This window comes from Melanotaenia boesemani, chromosome 20 (genome assembly GCF_017639745.1).
Source record: "Melanotaenia boesemani isolate fMelBoe1 chromosome 20, fMelBoe1.pri, whole genome shotgun sequence".
Lineage (NCBI taxonomy): Eukaryota > Metazoa > Chordata > Actinopteri > Atheriniformes > Melanotaeniidae > Melanotaenia > Melanotaenia boesemani.
The window spans coordinates 22,612,837-22,637,907 of NC_055701.1; the positions used below are offsets into that span (position 1 = coordinate 22,612,837).

Sequence of the window (25,071 nt, forward strand, 5' to 3'; positions counted from 1 at the left end):
GCGCTTTAAAAGACAGTGGAGGTCTGGCACTTCCAGATTTAGAGCTATACAACATTGCATTCGAAATGAGTAAATTGAGTAGACATTGGAAAACACCAGATTCGAGTCTAGGGTGGGTTAAGGTTGAGAAAATTTTATCAGCTCCTTTTAATGTCATTCAGCTCCTCTCTCAAAAATCTATTGGCACAATGCAGCAGGACCCAATTTTGCTGCATTCAAAATGGGCCTGGACCAGAGCACATAAAATACCTGAAATCTGCCCTTATAAACAATTCATTTCCTCAATCTGGAATAATCCGGCAATTCGTGTAGGAAAATCTCCCTTCTTGTGGCGTAAATGGCTTGAGAAAGATGTACAAAAAATAGAGAATTTATACAAGGATGATGTATTTTTGCCATTTAGTCTTTTAAAAGAAGTTTTCACTATGACAGATAAAGGGGATTTTTGGAAGTACTTACAACTTAGGAGTAGTGTGAACTCTGCCCTTGATCTAAAACTGGTGCAGAAAGAAAATATTATCAAGGACTGGTTAAACTCGCCTAGTAATTTACATTCTGCATCAGTAATTTATAAAAAACTTTTAGGACAACAAGAAGGGCTTTGTTTGCTGGTACCCAAATTTCCCTGAGGGCTCTCCGAAGGGATTAATAAAGTATTTCTATTCTATTCTATTCTATTCTATTCTATTCTATTCTATTCTAATAGTCTGAGATTAATATGGCAGAGGGACCTGAATATAGTGATTAGCGAAGATGTATGGAATGATATAATTTCAAACATAGGCTGGGCTACAAGAGATGCCAGAAGTAAATTTATTCATTACAAGATTGTACACCAGTATTATTATACATCATCAAAAATGTTTAAAATGGTTCTACTGCAAGATAATAAATGTTGGAAATGTGGCAATAATGTTGGTACATATCTTCATGTTTTCTGGGAATGTCCTTTGGTGTTTTCTTTTTGGACTGAAGTCATTATAAATCTGGAGAAGTGGACTGGGTTATCCATACCTAGATCACCCCAACTGTGTCTGTTGGGAGATAGCTCTCTCATGCCCCCTGGGTTTACAAAAGAAATGTTCGGACTTGTGGTGGCTGGATTTATTGTGGCTGCAAGATTGATTCGGAGGAACTGGAAAAGTCCCCACAGGCCTCAGAATGAGGATTGGATTAAACTTATGACAGAGACTGCTTCTTTTGAATCTTTAATTGCAAAGGTAAATAATGCCCAGGTTAAAACAAGCCAAATATGGTGTCGTTTTATGTCATTTATCAGATCTCATGACAGACTTTCCACTACCAAATGATTATATGCCATTTTATTTTGTTGGGTACAACCGTGCTGTTTATGTATGTTTATGTGTTATGTGTGTTTGTTCTTTGTATGTATGTATAAAATGAAAAGTTAATAAAAAACGTCAGTTAAAAAAAAAAAAAAAAAAGACACAAAACAAATGTAAAAACACACACCTGAACATAATTTCTCTTAAATGGACTCATTCATACACATAACATGCATGCCTCCCTTCAGAAAAACATGTTTGTTTTATCTCTGTCCTAAAATACAGCAGATTTGTTGTTCTGATGACTTTTACCTATGGATACTATGAGAACAGGTGATTTTAGCTGTTCCTCCTGGATTTGCATGAATATATTGAGGAGTCTGGTGGACGAGGTCACTGAGAGAGGATCCTGTATTAAAGAGGAGAAAAACAACAATATTATTCATTAAATTATCAGAGTAGCCTAAAGTGATTTTTCAAACTAGTAATAAAATTGTTTTCACCTGAAACCAGCGCAGTGTTGAAAGCAAATATTAATAGAATGAAGTTCATGCTGTTCTTGTTGTTTTGTTCAGTGATAATTTCTCTGTGACTGTGCAGCATATTCTCAGTGTGTCAGCAGATGATCTGATCTCTCTTGTTCTTAAAGCCTCCTGTCAGGAAAATGAACATGTGCTCTGTAAGTGGGCGTGATCACAGCAGAAACCAAACTTTTTATTAGATTTGTCTTGCATTAATTCTGGTAGCTGTACCAGTACATCTGGTAGTAAGTAGCACCCTTCGTGTGGTTACAGAGTATTGTTGCATTTTCACCCTTCTTCCTCCACAGTATGGGGGTCTGCTTAACATCACCTCCATCAGTCAGACCTGTGTGGACAACAGTCAAAGTTACCATCAGTAAATATTCTGGTAGTTTATCGTTTCACAGATGTTTTCATCTTCTAATCGCTGAAATCAATCTGCTGATGTTCCAGATGTTTACCTTTCATCCAGAGTAAAACACCAACAAGCTGAGGAGACCATGTCTGATAGCAGTCATGTTCTAAAACTGATTAAAAACTCAGTTATCTATCAGTGTAGTTCCACAGAGATGAAGAGATGCAGGAAGGTGTGTCAGTGCGGGGTGTGACGTTCTCTGATCATGTGGACCAATCAGAAGGTCACATTTGTTACATGTGATGATGAACTGAAGTAAACACAGCTGTAAAACTAGAGGATCATTTTTTTTATGTGACACAAAAATCATGTGACAGAATTTTGACCAAAACAGTTTCCTGTCATTTCTAACACCTGATCATGTGTTTAGATTATGTATGAGGAAAAAACAACTAATCAAAACCATAAACTATAACAACAACCAGATAATAAACAATTATCCTGATAAAAAAAACTAATTTATTTCTTTTTCATTGTTTCTGTATTGATCCTTTATTGGTTTGTTTGGTTGGTTAACATCATTTCCATCAACATAACATGAGTGAGTGAAACAGTCCAGGATGCTGAACTCTTTCTTTCTCTCATCATTAAATATCACAACAAAATATGACTGAAATATTAAACTCTAAAAACACGAGAATAAAGATTTACTTTAGCTAAAACTGAAGCTTTTAATGATCTGACGTCCACAACAGAAAGTCAGACGATGTGAGCAGGCCTTGTTATAAGACGTTCATGTTCTGTTCCACTCTCAGGCTGTGTTACAGATGTATTATACAGCTGCAGGTGTGTGTGTGCTGTGATCGTAATACCTTTGATTCTTCTCTATCATCGATGCAGTGGTCCTGGAGCTCCCCCTGCAGGACTTCCCTCTACATTATTTCTGATTTTAAAGCTGAACTATTGAACTTTGAGAAGATTTTCTCAGTGAGGTTGCCCCTAACTGTGATTAATTAGTTCTTCTGTGTTGCATCCTTTCTCTTCTCTGAGATCTCTCCAGCCAGTAAAAGCCAGTTTGATGTTGACTCTAATCTCTTGCTCTGTCTCTGTCTTTCTCTTCCTCGTTTCCTCTGATAATGTCCTCTTGCATTTCTTTGATAAATCCGTCACAGTGTTCAAAAGAACTGGTGTGTTGATATCTAGTTGCTAGCGTGTGATGTGGAGTGAAAAGCAAAACTCAGCTGTAATGATTTAAAAAACATTGTGAATTTCAGTTTCTCGGTCTCAGGACACTGCAGGGCAACGATGGCTCCAGGAATAAAAGTCACTGTGTCATCAAAATGAGTCAGAAACATATTTTAAGGTCAGAAAGTTACATAGCGTTGCTTTAATCAGAAACACAGAAAAGCCAGTTTGATTATGTTAGAAAGACTCGTGTAGAGAAATATCTGATGAAATGAATGAATGCTCAGTTTTTCAGAGATTTTTTTCTTCTGTTTGTACCAGTCAAATATTAAAATACTGTGCAGACAGGAGATGTTTCTGTCCAAAGATTCACCAGTTTAGTTCAACGCTGAATTTAAGTTTGTGAATGACAGACTGCTGCCTTGTTGGACACCATGAAGCTGTCAGCTGAACAAAATCTAATTTATAAACTAAATATGCAAAAGCTGTAGCTATCACCATCGATTTTATCTCTAATTCAAAGACATTTTACTGAAAATGAGTGTTTAGAGAATAAAGATCACTAACACAGACTGCTGCACCTCTGCTCTACATCACTGATACTAAAGCATCAGCATACTCTGTCTGTGATGAGATTTGTTTAGAAATTATATTTACTGATGGTTTAATGTGACAGTCTTCAGTAGAGTTCAGTGAAAGTTTTAAACTCCATCATGAGCATCCAGAGAACAGCTTTAAACTGAATTCTTCACCAGGATTTATTTATTTACTCTGTGCAGCTTCAGATATGTGTTGGTTTGATATATAAAACCCATGAAGAGTAACTGGAATGTTTAAATGTTCCTTAAACTGAAGAGTTAAAGGTTTCATCTCCTCCAGAAAACTTTAGTAATGATGACGTGTGAACTAATAACTTCTTTATAATAGTCAACTTGATGTTAATATGGTAAAATGATAGTAGAGGAAACTGTAGATTTAGCAGGTAAATTCCAACCCTGTTCTAGTTTTGTCATTATTTGATAGTAAAAACTTTGTCTGGATGAATCCTGTCCTTCCATAAAACCAAAGTTATATTAACAACACAGAGCCTTACTTATCTTAAAGTAGGGACAATGTGTAGACATGAATCCCAATGGGCCCTTTGGGGGACACGCTCGGGGTGTCCCAGAACCCAGGTTGGGAACCACAGCACTAATATAAACATATATCACACTGTTCATCACTGACAGTTTTGCACATTTAAAATTTCAGGCAGTTTTGCACATGCTGTTATCTACCTCCAACAGTTTGCACATTTATGTAAATGTTTATTTGTTTGTGTTTTCTTCCAGTAATAGTATTTTTATGCTTTTGTTTCCTTGCATGCCTTCTTCCCTTAACTTTGAAATATTTAGTTTGGTTGTTTTTATGTAGTTAAATATTTTTATTTTTTTATTTTATTTCTATTTGTATACTTTCATACTCATTATAAATTCTCGTGTTATTCAGTGTGGACGGCAAAGTAAGATTTTCATGTCTGAGCTTGTGCAGCCTCCACTCAGCAGCAGATGGAGTCTCCAAGCTGCAGGAAAACCTGTTTCTTTACTGTACACATGATAATAAATGCTTTAAAACCTATTGATTAAAAATGAATCTAATGATGTGATGTTTACTTTGCACCACAAGGAGTCGTTAACACAACAAACGTCTCATTTAACTGCTTGAAACCAAACACGAGTGGAACAATTTCTGAGTCTCGCTGCAGAGTTTCTGATTCTCAGTCTGCAGGTTCAATATTTCTGCTGTTAAACTAAAACCTTCCAGCTTTCTTTACTGCACTGCTGCAGCTACTACAAATAACAATGTTTTCATTCTTGTTCTCTAACCATCTGATCTGCTAGTTCACTTTCATTCACTGTCCAGACATACAGCTCTTCCAACGAGGGGTTAAAATAATCAATAAACTATGTGACTTGTTGGATTTTTGTTAGACTCTGATGTTTTTGTCTTAGTTTGGGTCCAAAAGCAATTCTTGTGATAAAAATGTGAAATTTAAGGTTGAGTTAAGATGTTTGAGTTTGCTCATTGCAAACCTGCTAAACAATTTCAAATATGTCTCATTTAAAAATACAATAATTATGTTTTTAAAGTATTTATGATGATATTTGATCAAGAGCCTGTTCGATGATGGTGTTTCAATTTGTGTGATTTAGCTTTTTTCTAATGTAAAAACAGGATTTTAAGAAGATCAGCCTTTACAGGAGGAGATATAATGAACACAGATGTTGTTTCAAACATGAACAAACATGTTTTCTTAGAGGAAAAATAAGTTGGGCCTACGTAGGAATAACCTGCTGTCGGACACTTTAGAAGCCAGAATTTAGTAACCTGTTGAGCTGGCCTTTAAATATTATTTAACTTTTTGTGTTTTCATGTAGTTATTAACACAGAAAAAGAGGAGAACACATCTTATTACTTTTAATGCTTTTATGAGTGTTCATCATCTCATGATGTTATATATTTAGGTTACATGCCAGTGCCTTTAAAAGTTTTTACTTTACTCTGTAAATAACCGTAAACTAAATGCTACAGATATGCAGCTGAGTTGGCTGAACACTGGCAGCTGTCTTTGGACAACACAACTTATTTTATATGTTTCAATCTGCATCAACACAAAAACATTCAGGAACAAATTTCTGCTCCAGATGACAGTAAACAGCTGCTGTTTCCTACATGTTCAGACACATGTTCGTTTTTTAGCTTCAGTTGACCCAGAAATAGAAGCTTTACCAGCTGTTTGCTCAGAGATGTGCAGAGTGTGTGTTGGTGGGGGTGTTTGTGCACACATGCAGGTGCACCCAGAGAGCCGGAGGTTGCGGTGAAGTGGAAAGTTTCACCTCCGTCGTTTCTCAGCACAGAGAAGGAGCTGCAGGCTGCTCTGTGACCACATCCTGGACTCTGCTGGTGCTCTCAACTCCTCTGCAGGTTTCACTCCTCGTCTCATCTTCCTCGCCAACAGCAGCTCTGACCTTCTTCTTCACAGAGATGAACACACTCACTTCCTGTTGTTATGTGGCAGAAAAACACTCTTACATTTACTTTCCTGCATGTTTCAGTCATAGAGGGAATGTAAACTGTAAAAAACCTCTCTGATTATGCAAAGTGGAAAAAAAAACTTAGTTCAGTTAACCTGCTTTCATTTTCTCAAGATACCATCTGAACCTTGATGTTGTGTATTAATTAGTCAGAAAATGTAAAGTGTGTTTGTTTATTGGAAAACTTTGGTGGTGACTCAGTTAATCTAAATTACTTCGCCTTAATGTTGTAAAAAAAAAAAACTGACATCTCTGAAAAAAAACAGATAGATAAGCCTGCAGCTAAAAATATCTGAAACTGTCTGTGGAACAAGTGATGTTTAGTTTAGGATGAGACATGAGAAGATGGAGGAAACACCAGAGGCAAAATTCAAAAAGAAAATAACATTTAATCAAAAAGATCATTTTACAGATGTTTATTTAGAGGAAAGTAAAGCATTAAGTTAAAATAGTTCAACATAAACACAGCAAGCCATGCAGAACACAACTTTTATATTTCAACAAGAATATGAAGCTAATTCCTAATTGCAAAGTTAACAAAACATAAACAGCATGTTTTCTGTTCTGCAGATTTTCAGATTTTATTGCAGTAGCCAGAATATTTGATCTGAAGATCGTTTGTTCAGACCTCAGCTCAGTTTTTACTTGTTCTGTTTTCCTCCTGAACTCTGAAACACAAAGAAAAGACATTTTAGCTTTAGTTCACAAGCTCTTATCTTTCACTCAGTCACGTATTAAAATAGTTTAATAATGGACGCAGGTTCAGATCGAGCACAGACAAGTTCATGTTTAACAAACCTGGAGCTTCCACACCAAAACGCCAACAAAGGCTCCATAGATGCAGCTCTTGATGATAAAAACACCGTAGGAGAGTTTGGCGTTCTGTGTGATCTTCAGATATTTCTCTGCAGGGAGTTCAGACAGGAAACGTTCACTTTATGGAAACTGATGACTGATGCAGTTCAGATGTTGTTTGATCAGCTTTTCATTCATATTTCAAGAATAAAGACCCACAAAACAACATATTTACCTCTTGTCATGCCTTCACCTGACTTATCTGGTGAAAAAATAAAAAGATGAGATAATGAGAGATATTTTATGAAGGTATAAAGATTCAGTTCATTTAATACATCAAAGAAACATACCTTCAATGCCATTAATTGAGCCAGAACGCTTTATGGTTTCCTTTCCATCGAAAAAGTTGACAATGCAGGTGAATTCATTGCTAGGGTTGAACCATTTTTTAGCATCAACCATCAGCCTGCTGGTGATCGTGTACATTTTGTTCTTTTCATCCCTCAGGGCAGCGCTGTCGGTCGCCACACCATCATCATCAGCGGTTTTTCCCCCGTTGATCTCCCAGGACACAGTGACATGATCTGGGTAGAAATCAGACGCCACACACACCAGCGTCTTCTTCCTTTTCTTGTCCTTTTTATTTCTGCACTCGTTTGTTGAAGGTGGAAGAACTTTAACTGTCGGTGGGGTGACATCAAGTCCATCCTCTGAAAAGTCAGAGGAAAGAATTACAAAGTCAAAGTTGTGTCGACAAAATCTGGATCAGTTTTACATCTGGAAATAAAAAACAACATCCCCATTATGCTCCAGCGTGTTAGACCAGTCATCTTCAGCTGTTTTCTTCAGTGATCTTCCCAAGAACTGTTTTCTTGGCTTCTTCTCCAAAACAAGCAGGATGACTGTCAGAGTGCACAACTAACTCAAATGTAAAACTCTGACTACAGAACTTTTACAGTGCCGTCAAAGTAAAACATTATTTTAATGTAGGTTTTCTGCCACAGGGTATAAATAATGGAAATTAAATAACACTGTTGTGCATCCTTGTAAGATAGTTTGCTGCAGTTTGCATCATTGCAGTTTAAAACTGAGATAACGAATCTACAAACACAGTTACAGAGCAGATTTTACACAATCTGGTGCACAAACCAAATGTTGCATTTGTTCTCTGAACAGAGAGATTTCTACGTCTACACCGATTCTTCATTTTCTCCCACATTTCTCACAACAAATCTACACAGCAATCACTAAATAAGCCACTAGAAAAATCCTTTTCCTCAGCAATAACTTTGCAGACTGAGGTTACATGATACTCATAGAAAACATAAGATTGGATCATTTCTTACCCAACACTGTGAGTTTGGTGCCTCTGCCAAAGTAAGCAGGGTCATAGTTGTTCACACTGATAAACGGCTGCATAAAAATCTGCTCATGTTTTCAGAGCTGAAAGCTGCCAACTGCTTTTATGCTCTTTTACAGATACATTAAACAACCTCTTGCACGAAAATGATATTTTAAACACATTTTTACCAAATAGGATCAGCTGAGATTCATATTAAGGTCATTTTAAGAGCCTCCTTTCATGTTTATTTACATGTTTCCCCATTATTTCTGTTGATGCCTTAGTTAATTAGTACATACTGAAAATCTTCCCAGTCTTACCTAAAACGGTGAGTTTAGTTCCAGCTCCAAAGTAAGCTTCTGACTGTGAATACACAGTGTTTCACAGAGCTGATAAGAACTGACTGTGAGTGGAATAATCTGGGCCTGGAGCTGCATGATTTCTACTGAAGAACATCACACTAACAAAGATTTTTATTAAGTTTCCCTCAAATACAACAACGTCTCTGAGTTATAATCTTAATAGATCATAAATAAGCAGAGAATGAAGCTCAGAACAGTTTATTTGTTGGAGGTTTTCTTACCTAAAACAGTGAGTTTAGTTCCAGCTCCGAAGTAAGCCTCGTTGTTGTAGCACAGAGACTCTGAACTGGAACAAAAACTCTTCCTGCTGCCTCTTTATCTCCAACTTTCTCACACATGTAAATAATCTGACTTCATCTACTTTAGAATTTAGAGTGTATTTCTAATTTTTTATGTATCTCAATGAATTTTCACTTGAAATAGTTTTCTTACCTAAAACAGTGAGTTTAGTTCCTTCTCCAAAGAAAGCTTCTGAACCACCAGCAGCACAGTGATCATCATCAGTGTTTATAAAACACCAAGAAGCTGCTTCTAGTTCACTTCTTCTGCTTCGAGTTTTCTAACAAATTCTTGTTTCTTTGAAGCTGCAAACCAACAGCTGCTGATCTACAGTCAGTTTTTTACACGCTGTATTCAACACAAAACACCTCTATAAAGATGCAACCTGTTACATGCTGATTTGTTTTACTCTAAGTGTGTGAATGAGAGGAAATTTGGACGCTTCACTTACCAAGAACAGTGAGTTTTGTTCCCTGAGCGAAATAAGCTTCGTACTGACACAGTGTTTACGCTTCAGAACAAAAAGCACTGAGCTGAAACTGGAAAGATCTTGAAAACACTAAGTTTGTTAAGGATCAGCTCCAGTTGAAAGATGCTCTACGTTTATTCTGATTTCTGCTCACTAACCTTTTCACAGACTTTAAACATGATGTATCTTACCTAAAACTGTTAACTTTGTTCCTCCACCGAAGAAAGCTTCATAACCACCAGAGTCACAGTGCTCATGATCAGACCCAAAACAGCTCACGATGCTTTTCTTCAAGTCCTTTTTAGTTTAGTTATAAATCCCACAAATCTGTCAACTTCATTTTGTTTTCAGAAAAGCTCAAATCCTCTTAGTTAACAGCCTGATGATCTTTGTTTTTATCTCATCAAGAGCTTGTTTGTCTTCTAACTGAGTCTTCTGTCTGAGAACAAAAAGCACTGAGCTGCACCTGCTCTTGGTTTAAGGTTTACACATGAACAAAACACCCAGACAGCAGTACTGGTTTCCATTTGGTTTCTTACCTATAACAGTTAATTTGGTTCCTCCACCAAAGTAGGCTTCGTTAACACCAGAGTCACAGTGCAAACTATCCGACTCAAAACAGCTCAAGATGCTGCTTTAATTTGCTTCTTTTCTTACAGATTTCTTACAGATCTTACTCATAAAAAAAAAATAAGATTGGATCATTTCTTACCCAACACTGTGAGTTTGGTGCCTCTGCCAAAGTAAGCAGGCTCGTAGTTCACACTGATAAACGGCTGCATAAAAATCTGCTCATGTTTTCAGAGCTGAAAGCTGCCGACTGCTTTTATGCTCTTTTACAGATACATTAAACAACCTCTTGCATGAAAATGATATTTTAAACACATTTTTACCAAATAGGATCAGCTGAGATTCATATTAAGGTCATTTTAAGAGCCTCCCTTCATGTTTATCTACATTTTCCCCCATTATTTCTGTTGATGCCTTAGTTAATTAGTACATACTGAAAATCTTCCCAGTCTTACCTAAAACGGTGAGTTTAGTTCCAGCTCCAAAGTAAGCTTCTGACTGTGAATACACAGTGTTTCACAGAGCTGATAAGAACTGACTGTGAGTGGAATAATCTGGGCCTGGAGCTGCATGATTTCTACTGAAGAACATCACACTAACAAAGATTTTTATTAAGTTTCCCTCAAATACAACAACGTCTCTGAGTTATAATCTTAATAGATCATAAATAAGCAGAGAATGAAGCTCAGGACAGTTTATTTGTTGGAGGTTTTCTTACCTAAAACAGTGAGTTTAGTTCCAGCTCCGAAGTAAGCCTCGTTGTAGGAGCACAGAGACTCTGAACTGGAACAAAAACTCTTCCTGCTGCCTCTTTATCTCCAACTTTCTCACACATGTAAATAATCTGACTTCATCTACTTTAGAATCTCAAACTTTCTATGTATCTGAATGAATTTAAACTTTTCTTACCTAAAACAGTGAGTTTGGTTCCTCTACCAAAATAAGCCTCTGCAGTATTAGAGTCACAGTGTTGACGATCAATGTTTAAAACAGCCCTAGATGCTGCTTTTACTTCAACTTTATTTATACATGATTTTCTTTTCAAGCTAACAACTACAGATTTTATTTTCAATAAGTACAGATTAAAATCCTGTTAATAAGCAGCCTGTTAGTCCTTTTTTACTCGTATTGATTGTAAAGAAGTTTAATTCTGACTGAGTTCAGGCTCAAATAGAAAAGGCTGAAGTTATCTTTATCGAGATTTAGATTCTACGATTTAAAGAATCTAATTTAGTTTCTTACCTAAAACTGTTAACTTTGTTCCTCCACCGAAGTAAGCTTCAGCTGCACCACCGGTCACAGTGCTCATGAGCAATACTTTAATTTCTGCTTTCCTTAAACGTTTATCGTCTCAAATCTTACTGGTGTTCAAATACAAATCTGATATTTGAGCCACTTCTTTTTGTATTTGAGAAGTTTAATGTGATAATAAATATTTTAAGCAGCAACATTCCTGCTTTGACTACTTTTAGAGGTGGAATAAATTCACACATTTTTTGATGTTTCACTTACCGAGAACAGTCAGCTTAGTTCCCTCTCCGAAATAAGCTTCATAGTTGGCACAGTGCTCAGTGTTCAGAGCAAAAAGTACCAAGACCAGACTATCAACAGCCCGACAACAGAGAGTAGGTCATAGAAATTTGGGAAATTCTTTAGATAAACTGAATGGTTTCTTACCTAAAACTGTTAATTTTGTTCCTGCACCAAAGTGGGCTTCATTTCCAGAGTCACAGTGCTCGTTTCAGTGTTCAAAACAGCTCAAGATGCTGCTTTGTACATGTTTATACTCAAACTTTAAACTAGTAAATGCTGCACTTCAGTTTAGATTTAATTCAGAAAACACAAATCTTTCCCCAAACAACGGAAAGCTCATTTACTTCTTTTGGATTTAGACTCATAAGTAGAAAGTTTTACTTACCTAAAACAGTCAGTTTTGTTCCCTGGCCGAAATAAGCTTCTCTATTGACACAGAGCTTCAACTTAATATCAAAAAGTCCTGAGCTGGACTGGAACTATAAATACCAGCTAATATTGTGACTCTTTATGCACCTCCACTGTTAAAGATCATGTTGCATTTGATGGATTTGAGTCATCCTTTACTCACCTAAAACAGTCAGTTTTGTTCCTTTTCCAAAGTAAGCTTCGTTAGCATTGTCACAGTGCAGCAATACTGAGCATGAAACTCTTTTCTACCAGATTTATCCATGAAAAGTCCTCCCTCATCCTTCTGTCCGTGTACCATCTCTAACCAAAGTGTAATCCATCAAAACACAGTATTAAAGTAAAATATTTACCTAAAACTGTCAGTTTGGTTCCTTTGCCAAAGTAAGCAGGATCAGTGTTGGTCACAGTGCTCTGAGTTCAGCTCAATATTACAGATTTTTAACACAGCAGGTTTTTCTTCACTTTCATTCCAACATTTCCACTAGTTTAACTTTATAACAGTGAGCTGAACATGTGAGAGTTCCAACTTACCCAAAACAGTGAGTTTTGTTCCTTTTCCAAAGTGAGCTTCACTTCCAGTGTCACATTGAACGTCTCCTCTAACAAAAAGTCTCCAAACTGTCCATAATCGTCCTGTTCAGACACTCTTTAATAACCCAGAGGATGAAGGAGGTTTAAACATGCAGGCTGGACTTCTTTCTCCTCATATTTGTTTAGTCTTTGTCGTAATGAGTAAAGGAAACATCCAAGTGCTCCACACTCCACCTGAAAGCTTTGTTAAAAGTTGTTTTCTGTAAAATATCTGCATATAAAGTGACAGATGAAAAATGAAAATGTCCCACCATCCTACACACCTTCAGATTTCTGGTTTTTCTGCTCTGCTACGTCTCCAAAGTTGCATGTAGCCGTCTACACAATGGAAGTTAATGGGAGGAGGTTTTTGTACGGCGGCTCTATAGGATTGTATCACCGTGGCCCCCTGTCCCCACGGTGAAAAGGCATCATACAAAAACCTTGTGTCTCTGTGGTGCTCCCCTCTCTCCTTCCCCCACCCCGCTTCCCCGTATCTCAGCCTCCATCTGTGTGTGTTTGTGTGGAGGCAGCTGTGCAGGTCGGGCTGACTGATGGCTGAACTCCAACCTGACTGCTGCTATTTCTGTGACAACTAAGAAAAGAAGAGAGAACAGAGGGAAGGAGGAAGGAAGCTGCTTTTTGTTTGTTTGTTTGGAGCTGCTCAGAGGAAGTGACATCTCTGCTGGTCACAGCTCTTCATCCAATCACTTACAGCCAGTTACATTTTTAGTAACTCCTCTTTCACTTACAGTCTCTGTAGTTATCTAGTCATTCAGCAGGGGTGTTGGGGGCTATTTGGATGCTAGATGACCTCCACATTTTATCACCCAAAAGAAACGATGCACCTACCTGCCACTAAGTCAAACTGAAGGGTAGGACCAGAAGAATTCCAAAAGCTACTTCATGAACAGCTTGTTATGTAGCCTCCAAGTGTCCAAAACATCTGTTATCAAAAACAAACAGTTACTCACTAAAAGTCTATTTATGATATAACATGAAACAATTATTTCAGTCATTTATGACACACTGACCTCTACAGGATTACACTCAGCTGCCCCTGCCCCGTTGGGGGGTCTCCGGTCTGGGGGCCCCTCTGCTCTGGTCTGAGTGGGCCGCTGCTCTGTCTGCTTGGGCCGTCCTGGGCTTGGTGCTTTGTGGACCTGCTGGGCCTTTTGGGCCTCGGGCTCCCCCCGTCCCCCCACTGATGCTTCGGGGTGCGGCGTGATCACGACCCCCTTGCAAGCACACATTTCCTCCTTGTTGCATGGCCACACACACACACGGTCACACGTGCATGCTCACAAACGTGCTCGCCTCTCCGTCCGCTTCTGACTAGATGTTGCTGATGTTTGTGTGTGTTGGTACGTTTCTCTGCAGGTTCGTTTGATGACTATTGTACCTTTTCATATCATCATTATACTATTTTCTTTATGTATCATGTAGTACTGTGGTAGTTTAAATTGTTTTTTGTGGTGTGTTAGAGGAGCCTAGACAACTGTTATTTCCACATTTTAATCCTGTCCTTTTCTCCCTTTTTTCCCTCTTCCTCTATCTCCCTGTCAGGTTCGGCACTGACATATAAAGACTAAAGAAAATAAGATTACAATAAAAAAAATTAAAATATCAAGGGCAGTCATGTATATAACACGTCTCCCTTTGTAGAGAAAATCTGTCAAGCAAAATATGGCACACAGACCACCGTTCTGTATGTTAGGATGCTGGACAGGACAGGGTAAAAAAAAAAAAAAAAGAACTGTTTCAGTCATTTAATGATCATGTAACTGATGATAATCTCTGATTGGTTTTACATGAAGCAATTTGATGTTGCATCATTAGTTAGATGTGTTTAATCCACCATGAAGTCCTAATCACTCATGTTATGGTTTTTTTAACTAAAGAACCTGATAAAAGAAGATTTAAACATGTTTTACATGCAAAAGAACTTTCATGCAACTTTTACTACAATACATCTTTGATTCATTCAAAAGTAAGTTTGTCTTTTAAATCTTTTTTAATATGTTGGTGTAACAGCCTGACATTAAAAAACTTGTCTGGTTTTGCTGTATCAAAATTTTAAATAAAACTATATTATAAAATGTTTTTCTTGTAAAAAATCTTTGATGTTTTTTTTTTTATTATTTATTTATTTTTTGTCTATTCATATATTTTTTGTTCCAAACTTCTGAGGAATTTTCTCTGATTAAAATTGTACTTTTTTCATTAACTTTTATTTTATCTTCTCTCCAAGATTTTATGCAAATAAAATGTGACATTTCTGTGTTCTTTTTATAATACAACCAAAAAACAAAACTATAATTTCTATTAATAGGTTTTATCTCATTTTTACTATTATAAAGAAAATAACTACACTTCAAGTCCATAATGAGACAGATTTCCTCTTTATTCAGTTCACTTCAATTCTTTTGAATCTCATTGTTCGTTGTCACAATAAACATAAAAGATATCAAACTTACAATAAAAAAACATTAAGGTAACAACAAATAAAAAAATACTTAGCTTAAACATCTTATCAGACTATACTTTGTAGAAGTAATGAGATAATTCACTTTAATAACATCCACATGTCGTCTCTGCATTTACTTCACTTTACCTACAGTGCTGAGTGTAATCCTGTAGAGGTCAGCGTGTGATAACTTCTTAAAGCTGATATATTTTTAACTTACCGGGTTGCACATTTAATAAAATTATATACAAATTGCATGTGTGATTACAGACTGACGCATATGAAACATTGTGCAGGGCAATAATGTTATAAAAAGATGTAAAAGCTGAAGCATCAACACCTGCTGTCTTATCTAAACACATCAGCTTTGTGGTGTTTCAGAAACATCGCTGAACTCTAGAGAGGATTGTACTTTAATTCAACTTTTAAACTTGTGTTTTACATATAAAATGATGTCACATTAATGTTGGCTGCCGGTCACACTTCCTGTCTTAACAAAATCCTGCTAAGAGCCACTTTAAGTTAATCTCTCTCATCCATCCTCCTCATCCCATCTTCCTCTTTTCCTCCTGAGGTTGTTGTTTAGCTGCTGAGGCTTTCTGAAGCACTGTGCTTTACTGGAAGCACAGTAATACACAGCTGAGTCTGCAGCCTCAGCAGAGTGTATCTGCAGAGAGGAACTCAGCACTGAAGGTCTGGACATGATGTACTTGGATGTGGTGAAAGGAGGTTCAGTGTTTACTGTGTCTTGGCCAGAAGAATATGTTACTAAGTCTAGTTCTCCACTGCTTCTCTGTCTGTACCAGTACATGTAGTAATAAGTTGTATCATCTTGATCACATTTCAAAGTCAAAGTCTGCTCGCTTTCACTGCTGATTGCTGATGGAGGTTGATTTACTTTTACACAGAAGGAGAAATCTGGAAAACAAAAACAAGTAAACTATTATTTATCATATGTAACAAACATGAATTCAATTTTATCAAAGAACATATAATTAATGTTCTTACCGGAGAAGATTAGAACCACAACACAGAATATCTTCATCATCACTCTGATTATAATAAAACCATCCATCACTCCGCTCGGTCAGACAGAGGAGAGGAGCCTCATCTGTAACCTCCAGCGCTTCAGATAAACTTCTGAAATATGTTCAGATCCTCCCCATTCGTTCTTCATGAACCACAAACCCTCTGTCTTTGTCTCTCTGTACAACAGCTTTAGTCTCCTGGTGGACTCTGAACTGTCACTGCATGTTTACTTTATTACAGCACCTCAAAGACATGCCTGAATGACTTAAAATGAGAATTTAAAATCAATTTTATCAGATTATTTGACAAAAAACAAACAAAATGTTAATAGTTAATACATGTGGATCATTGCTGATTTAGGTTCATTTTCAGAACTGATCAGCTCATTTATAATTTCACCATTTTTCAATAAGAAGTTGACTGAAACACAATTTTTAGGCTATAATTCTGCACAACCTATAACACAATATCCACAGATATTAATACAGCAGACAGCAGCCAAAGTTTTATGTTGTATTTCATCATTTTTTCAGATGCACTTTTACAAATGTTTTAATACATGACTGATATTCCATCATTTTTATATCTTTTTTAAATCTTTAACAAATACTATTGTTTCCCTCTGGTTCTATTTATGACTCATAAGTTAACAACAACTGAGTCCTGGATGAAGACAGGAGATAAGAATGAGACTCAGATCCCAGGGAGACTAGATGCTGGAGGTGGTAAGTTAACCCTTTAGGCATCAGAGGCTTTTAAAGAACATTTTTCCTTTTGAGTTCAAGAATTCAAAATGTTGGAAATGGTTAGAGATAGAGGCATATGAAAACTGGTCTAACATTATTATGCTGAATTACATTTTTCTTTTGACTGTAGTTTATGTTTGATTTCTATTTTAATGATGCTCTGAGGGGTTTATGTGTTTTGTCTTTTATATTGAGCAACTTTTCAGAACAACAGCTGATTGTTCTAATAGAAAATACAACTGTTCATCTTTTTGGACATTTTCACGAAAGCCATTAATAAAATATTCAGTCCACTAACTCAATATCAGCATGAAGCACAACGCTAACACAATGCTAGCAGAGTGTGTGTTAGCTTCCTGCCTGTGTGTATGAGTGTGTGGTCTGTATCAGTGTGACTGGCAGCACACTGGTAGGTGCTGCTTGTATTCAGAAACAGCTCATCAATTAGAACAATTAGAACTTTAAAACAATTAAAGTTTTACATTTTGTATAAATGAAAGTTAAATAAACAGCAGAGAATAAAAAAAAATGCATTTATATGTACTTGCTTAATTCCTTATGAGATTTTTCGGCTATAGCAGTATTCTCTGAGCATTTAGGTGTAAGTTAACACAAAGCCAAAGAGAAAAGACATCAGCAATGATCTTAGAGAAACAATTGTTTGGTTAAAAATGGCCTGGGCTACTAGAAGTTTCCAAGCACAGCAACAAATCATTGACAGAATGGCTGAAAGGGAAAATAATCCAACAATAATCCAAATTCCTGACCTCAACGTGATGAATCTTCTATGCTAGGACCTCAAAACAGCGTTGGATATGTGAAAACCTGCAAGCCTCAATAAACTGAAGCAGCAGTGTAAAGAAGAGAGGGTCAAAATTCCTTCACATGATGTAACAGTCTGATGAAGTCAGTAAGCTTCTGCTGCTGTACAAAGTTTGAATAATAGGATGTACTTTCTCCACACACTTCTTTCTTAGGTTTAGTTGTTTGATTAATGATAAGGTTTAGTGTTATTTGTTGTTCTCTATCTAAACTTTTTTTTCCTGATTAAATGGCCTGATAAGGACCACATCATTTAGTAAACCTTAACCCTCTATGTCATTGTGTTCCCCTCAAGCAACAACCCACATATCTCATCCTCAATCTGCTCTTTTAACTTTCTTTTGAGGTAAAGACTTATATCTGTGTCCAGTAAAAAGTGGGGCTGAAGTGCATGTGACACTGTGGTTGGGAATGGAGCGGTCCTGTCAGGACAAGCTACATGATGCACACTTTGGGAAGATGCACATCACTTTTCTACATGTTTATATTTGTGGTAAATTCAAATAAAAATAATACTCATGTGCATAAATATGTAAAGAAGTATTCTTAATATTTTCAAGACTTATTCTGTCTTTACTTTTATATTGCAACTGTGTCTTTTTTGCAGGACAATAGTGTGCAGCGAGGACACTTTTGTTCTGCCAATGTCATTCTACAGTGTGGACATGCACTGAGTTGCAAAATAATGACAATAGTGATTGTTTGAACTTTTCCACTGACAAATACGTACTCAAAAATGTTTCATAGGCAGAAGGTTTATGATCAAGGAGATGGGCAGAAAAGTTACTTTTGACATTTGCACATCTACAGAAACTTGCTCTGTTTTCACAACTTGCATTATGTGGTAACAAGTTGAGGGGAGTGTAGGGACCAAACTGACTGGATGTAAGGTCACAAGATTGACAGCAGAAAGTGATGGAAAACTTTGAAGACAAGATACGATGTTCTTGCACCTCAGGAACTAATTTCAATAGAGCTGTTGTTGTTTCTTCTGCTGTGATCTGAAAATTAATCAAACCCTAACCTCCTCATGTTCGTGGTTTTGTTTCCACCCTTCAGATATAGCAACTTTGTCCAATCTGAGTTTCTAATGTGCCTCTGATGAAATACTCTGAAAAGAAGCATAGCACACAAGCAAGTATGTGCAAATGTGCTCAGGATGGAGCCAGTTAGCTTCATGGACTCAAGGTTAAAGACGCACTACAGAACCTTTGCTATTTTCTCAGTGATGCTTCCCCTATTGACAGCTAATTCATCATCTATCTTGCATCCTACCTGTAAGGTGAGCCCTCTCCAGCCAGTTAAAGACAGTCTTATCTTAGCTGTTGTTTTATTTCGTCTTTCATCTCTTTCTTTACTTTTCTTTCTCCAATAATGTCTTCCTGTATGTCTTTGCTGAATCAGCCACGGTGCATGTTCAAATGGCCAGTGTGTTTATAATTGCTTGCTAGTGTGTGACGTGTGTAAAGCAAAACTCTGCTGCATCGTCATGCGGCTGGGCAGCGACAGCTCCAGAATTGCAAAAAATAGATGTCACGGTGCCATCAAATAAATCCAGAACACTGAGTTTTAAGGTCAGAAAGTTACGTTTTAAAAAGCAAGAATATTCTTGGCTCAGACTTATTTTCTCAGACAGTGAGTACAGCAAGTTGTAGGTGCTTCCCTCAAAGGTGCTGCTGTCGACCAGTATTGTACCTCTGGGGGCCATTTTGTTCCCTAATTTAGTAATACTGGTTTTTATAAGGTACAAACCCTATGTGTTTGTTTATGTGCATGTAAGTGGATGACGGGTGTTTCAGCACATGTTCAAAACTCTGCTTCCTATGTTCTTTTATTTTTAAAGTGTACATCCACATGGTGATGAGGAGACTGTTTATTTTATGTTTGATGGATTTGAAAGATTTGGGGGTTATTTTTGTCCAATGAAACTTGTTTTGTAATGAATATATGACTTATATACAAGCTTTTTTATAATCATTTATAATCATTATAGAAAACTTTTGAGTTTCAGAACCCTTGTAGCACTGTTGGCCTGAGGCAATAAACCCCAATCTTGTTAAGTTAATAGGGACCTAAAAAAAGTTATAGAAGTAAAAGTTTTCATTTTTACATGACTGACTAATATGATGAAAAACAATATAATCCCAGTGTGTACTAACCGCTTTCAGGAACAAAACCTTCAAAACCAAATAAGCCACATCTTCTTCCTGCTTGTGTGTCATGTGTAAAGTCAGAGCTGTTATTTGTATGAGTGTGTGGTCTGTTTGTATCAGTGTGACTGGCAGCGCAGTAGTAGGTGCTGCTGTCATTCAGAAACAGCTCAGTAATTTGAAGAGAGAAGCTGTTTTTGGCTGTATCGATAGACGACTGGAAGTGTCCCACTCTTTCCTGATGCTCTTTGATGAGAAACTCAATTTGAGCTCCGTAGTGGTTCTGTCGATACCAGTACATGATTTGGCTGCCCATGCTGAACCCTTGTCCCAGGCTGCACTCCAACATCAGGACTTCTCCTGGTTGACATATTTGATCTCCAGACTGAATCACTTCAATGGTGACACCTGAAGAACATTAAAATGACATTTCAATAAGAACAATAAGCAGGATTCACAATGTGAAACTTTGTCAACCAAAATTCTCTGTAAATATGGTGGAAAGTCAATCACTGAAACACTTTTTGGTGTGACAGCCTTCACCTGAATGTACAAGCAGTGAGAGATAAAAGACTGTGACTAGCATGCTGACTAGCTTGCTGCAGCGGAGCGATGCAGAGTCAAACTGTTGAACTTAAAATGAAAGTAGCTGTAAGTCACATGATGACATCAGTAGGGAAGAAGACAAACCCACATTCACTCAATAATACTTTAATGGAAATAGAACATTAGCTTGTTTCGTTCAGGAGGACTGTTGTTAATATGATGGATTTTGTACTTTCTTGGCTAATATTGTGCATGTGAATATCAAGCGTTTTGTTTTGTCCCCCAAATTTCCATTGATTACCAAGGACTTGTGCAACAACACAAACACTACTGAACCTGGGACTGATGTATTTATTCATGTACAAACAACACAGTTTGTTAAATTACAAGCCTGGTCTGTGGGGTTATATTAGTGTCTTTAATTAACAGCGTATTTGTTCTGTTAGAGAGCAGGCTTCCTTATTTCCACATTAAAATATTGCTCTCTTACACACTCAACAAGTCCATGCTTACATGCAAATACGTTAAGCTTCAATTTAAAACTGCACTCTAGCTAGCGCTGCTTCTCGCACCCAAACTCCTTAAAACTTTTGCTCTTAAGATTTTTCTGTGATGAGAGAGAATCCAGTTCATGTTTATCCAGCCAATAGAACACCAGATATGATACTGGCCAATTAAATCATTGCTGCCACCTTGTGGGTGTGTTTGTCTTACTTTAGTGCAGTCCAGAAGATAGCTTGTTAGCGGGTTTTATTTACTCTCACTCAAGGCCAATTATATTTAATTTAAAATAATTTATTAGCTCTAGTGTTTGTGGGAGAAATTGCACATGAAGTAAAAAGAATGGTGTCTATGAAGGTAGCAGTTGAGTTGTAAAAAGAATGTATTTTAGCCATTTTAGCAATTACCTTAATTTCCTAATCATAACCAAGTTTGATTACACACTCTAACCAAATAAATGTTATTTTCTGAACCCAAGTGACAAAGGTTTTACCAGGTTGCTGTTGTGTTATTATCTATCTGTTTCCTCCTCAGATCTGTTGATTTATGTTTTGCTTTTCAAAGACTTATTTATATGTCATGGGTAAATTTCAGTTATTAGAAATATTACACTGATCAGTTGTGAACCTACACGTTAACATGTAAACTCTTGAAAAGTGAAAAAAAGTCAAGAAACTCCATCTGTATGATATTTGCCTAATACAGAAAAAAGTGTTGGTTATACAAGAAATTCTTTCTCATCATCATTTTTCTAACATTGTTTAAAAGCTTCTTACAAATTTGGGGATTTGCGGATAGATTGTTTCAGGGGATTTGTGTCATATCAAAGAGTCTGAAATATTTTCCCATTTCAAACAAGTGCTGCTCAAAATATGTATAAAAATATCATTATTCATAAACCACATTCTCCTACTTTATGATAAAACTTTGTGGACATTGTATAATATCAGGAACACAGAGAATTTGTATACATTTAATTCAAACCTGATCATTTTCAAGACAACTTTATATTGATGAACACAAGAGGAATGCAGATTATTTATAATAAAATTTAAATCTTTAACCACTCAAAATATTTCTGTCATGGTTTTAGAAAGTTTAGAGAGAGATCACTAAAGGAATTTAATGAATAGTTTTTAGGTTTCTAGAGAGGTATTTTTTAAAGATTTTTTTAAACTTATCTTTAGGCCTCTGAGGGAGCTGCCCTGGCAGGTACTGGCCAAACAAAATGCCTTCTGAATGGATACATAAACATTTACATATTTTCATATGAACAAATTCAATCATCATCATCAGTCATATAAGACACATTATAAAAGATATAAATATAAATGAAGTTAAAAAAAAAACTTGACCTCTACTGGTTTTATTTAGCTTAAAGAAATTATCATTTGTTAGCACCTACTACTATGATGCAGCTAACTATCAGGACCTTAAAAACAACATAATAAAGGAACAAGACTTTGTCACAGGGTTTCATTAGACCTCATCACTGTGTGCTGCCAGCGCAGAAATACACAGCCGAGTCTGATACATTCACACTGCGAATAATCAAACCTCCTCTGAGGATGTCTTGTCTCGTAATCTTAAACAGAGTTTCAAAGCGCTTCTCGCATGTTGGTTCAGAGCCAACATATGAGTATCCGATTAGATGCATTGAACCTTCCCAGGTTTGCTGGTACCAGGACATTACATTGAGAGAATTATCCTGATGACTGCATTTAAAATCCACTTTTTGCTTGCTGCTGACTATTTTTTGATGAGATGTCTGAAATGTCACACTCTTAGCTTGATCCGTGGGAGAAACACATTTAGAAAAGTATATATATATATATATATATATATATATATATATATATATATATATATATATATATATATATATATATATATATATATATCATAAAGATTACATGGCTCTTCTGCTGTTAATGTCAGTGAATCATAATCAAAAGAATACGATCACAGAAAACGATGAGAGTTTTTAGTAAGGGAGAGGCCTTAAACCACACCACTGTGTACTGGCAGCGCAGAAATAAACAGCCGAGTGTGACACCTGTGCTTTCCGTATAATCAGAGCTCCTTCTACAGCACTGTGTCGTGTCAGCTCGAATTCTTTTTCAAATTCCCCCTCGTAGTTCTGGGAGGTTTCATATCCATAACCAATCAGGGTCATTGAGTTGGTGCCACTTTTTTGCTGATACCAGAACATCATTATAAGAGCACTATCATCATGGCTGCACTTAATTTGGACCTCATGGCTCTCCCATTCTGTCTGTGAAGTGGCCTGATTAAATGTAACAGCGCTCACCTGACCTGTGGAAAGATCAGAAACAAACAATGAAACAGAGCAAAATTAGCATTTAGCATTAACTAATGCTAATTCAGGATGACATTAAGATCTTACATGAAAACAAAAGGAGAAGGAAACAAAAAGTTTGCATGGATGAAGACATCATCAAGCACTGATGTGAGAAGAAAGTGTTTCTTATGGTAAAGAAAGAAGGTGTGTTTGTTGGGTCATACGTAAACACACCCTCATGATGAAGGCTGCATGCCAGGTGCTCTGCCTCCACCTCCTGGTTAAACCTATTTAATGTGTTCCTCATTACAATTTTCTTCTTTCCTTTCTGTAGTCAGAGCTGCAGATACGATCTTTTCCACAGAGTGGTTTTGTTTCTTCTTTTGTATGATTATTAATGAGAATCAGGTGTCAGAACAGTAAACAGCCAGTCTGCTGGATGTTTTTGTCACAGTCCTCAGGTCTCTGACAGCACTGTGTAGACTTGCAGCACACAGATAAAAAGCCTCATCTTCCTTCTTCAGGCTGGATATTTTCAGAGACCACTGCTTCTCATTTATTTTCTCTGCCTGAAAGCCGGTTGTAAATCCTTCTTCATACTTTGGTGTGCCAGCTATTAAATACACTATCAACTGAATATCCTTTCCTTTACGTTGTCTGTACCAATACAGATATTCATAATCTGTGTCATTCTGGTAGCACTGTATCTCTGCTTGACCACTGGGAAGTCTGGAGATGTACTGAGGCCACTGAGTGATCAATACAGACTCACAAACACCTGAAATACAGAAAGAAGAAGCAAACAAATTATCTGTAGATGTTTTCAGGGCTAAAATGATGTAAATGCAGACTTTATGGATCTTAATTTTACCTGCAGCCCAGAATATAAAGAATCCCAAGGTGATAATACCAGAAGTCATGCTGACTGTAGAGGAGAAAACTAAACGGATATACAGCCAACGCTTGATATCTATAGGGAGGAAATGACATCAGTACATCTGCCTCTGTAAGTAGATCAAAGAGAAAGAATACAACTCATTTGATAGTCATGAGCTCTGTTGTGTTTGCTTTCTGGGGTTTTACATTGATGTGCAGTCATAATTTGGACAGTTTCATCTCCATAAGAGTGTATGAAAGTAGACAAAGTCACAATTCTTCTGAGTAGAGCAGCATAATGCAGGTGCATGTTTGATGTGATGAGCCACCTGCTTTTTTTAAATGAGCCTGGTGAGTTGAAGCACTGTGCTAACTTGCTGCCAGTGTTGTGCATGAACCATGGGTGGTTTGTCCATAAGGGTGGGTGATGTGCCACCAAGAAGGAGAGAGAAAAAAAAAAGAACTACCCACTGTAAGCTTTATGAATACTTTGGCCTGGCTGTATGACATTGATCATTCAGCATGAGGCCATGCTACTTGAGCACCGCCCCTTTCATTGCAGTTTCAGCCAGATTAAAAGCGCCCTGACTGCTCTCATTAACTGTCACGTAGTGATGTTTTTGGCAGGTTTTAGTCTTAGTTTTAGTCGTCATGACGAAAACGATTATTAGTTTTAGTCACATTTTAGTCATTTCTAAGTTTGATAGTTTTAGTCTAGGTTTAGTCGACGAAAACTAAAAAAGGCTTTAGTCTAGTTTTAGTCAAATAAAAAAAAAATATTAGTCTTTTAACAAATTAATTTAGGTCAATAATATGTATTACAAAGTGAATCGAGGCTGACAGGTTATAACAAGTATTGCAATCATAAAGTTAACCTTAA

At 36.8% G+C, this 25,071-nt stretch overlaps 1 long non-coding RNA gene and 1 gene segment (V, D, J or C); both read right to left on the reverse strand.

The window, feature by feature from the left end:
• Positions 1 to 1,485: 1,485 nt before the first annotated feature.
• LOC121631156 lies at positions 1,486 to 2,136 on the reverse strand. The gene is made up of 3 exons (XR_006008680.1): positions 2,039 to 2,136; positions 1,790 to 1,939; positions 1,486 to 1,695 (listed from the first exon to the last, which is right to left on the reverse strand). It is a non-coding gene; the product is annotated as an uncharacterized LOC121631156 (long non-coding RNA).
• Positions 2,137 to 6,790: 4,654 nt separating this feature from the next.
• On the reverse strand, positions 6,791 to 24,265 carry LOC121631126. The segment is given in 7 exon segments: positions 6,791 to 7,089; positions 7,220 to 7,326; positions 7,452 to 7,478; positions 7,567 to 7,926; positions 11,751 to 11,805; positions 23,786 to 24,093; positions 24,187 to 24,265. Coding segments are annotated over 7 exon segments (933 nt in total).
• Positions 24,266 to 25,071: the final 806 nt, after the last annotated feature.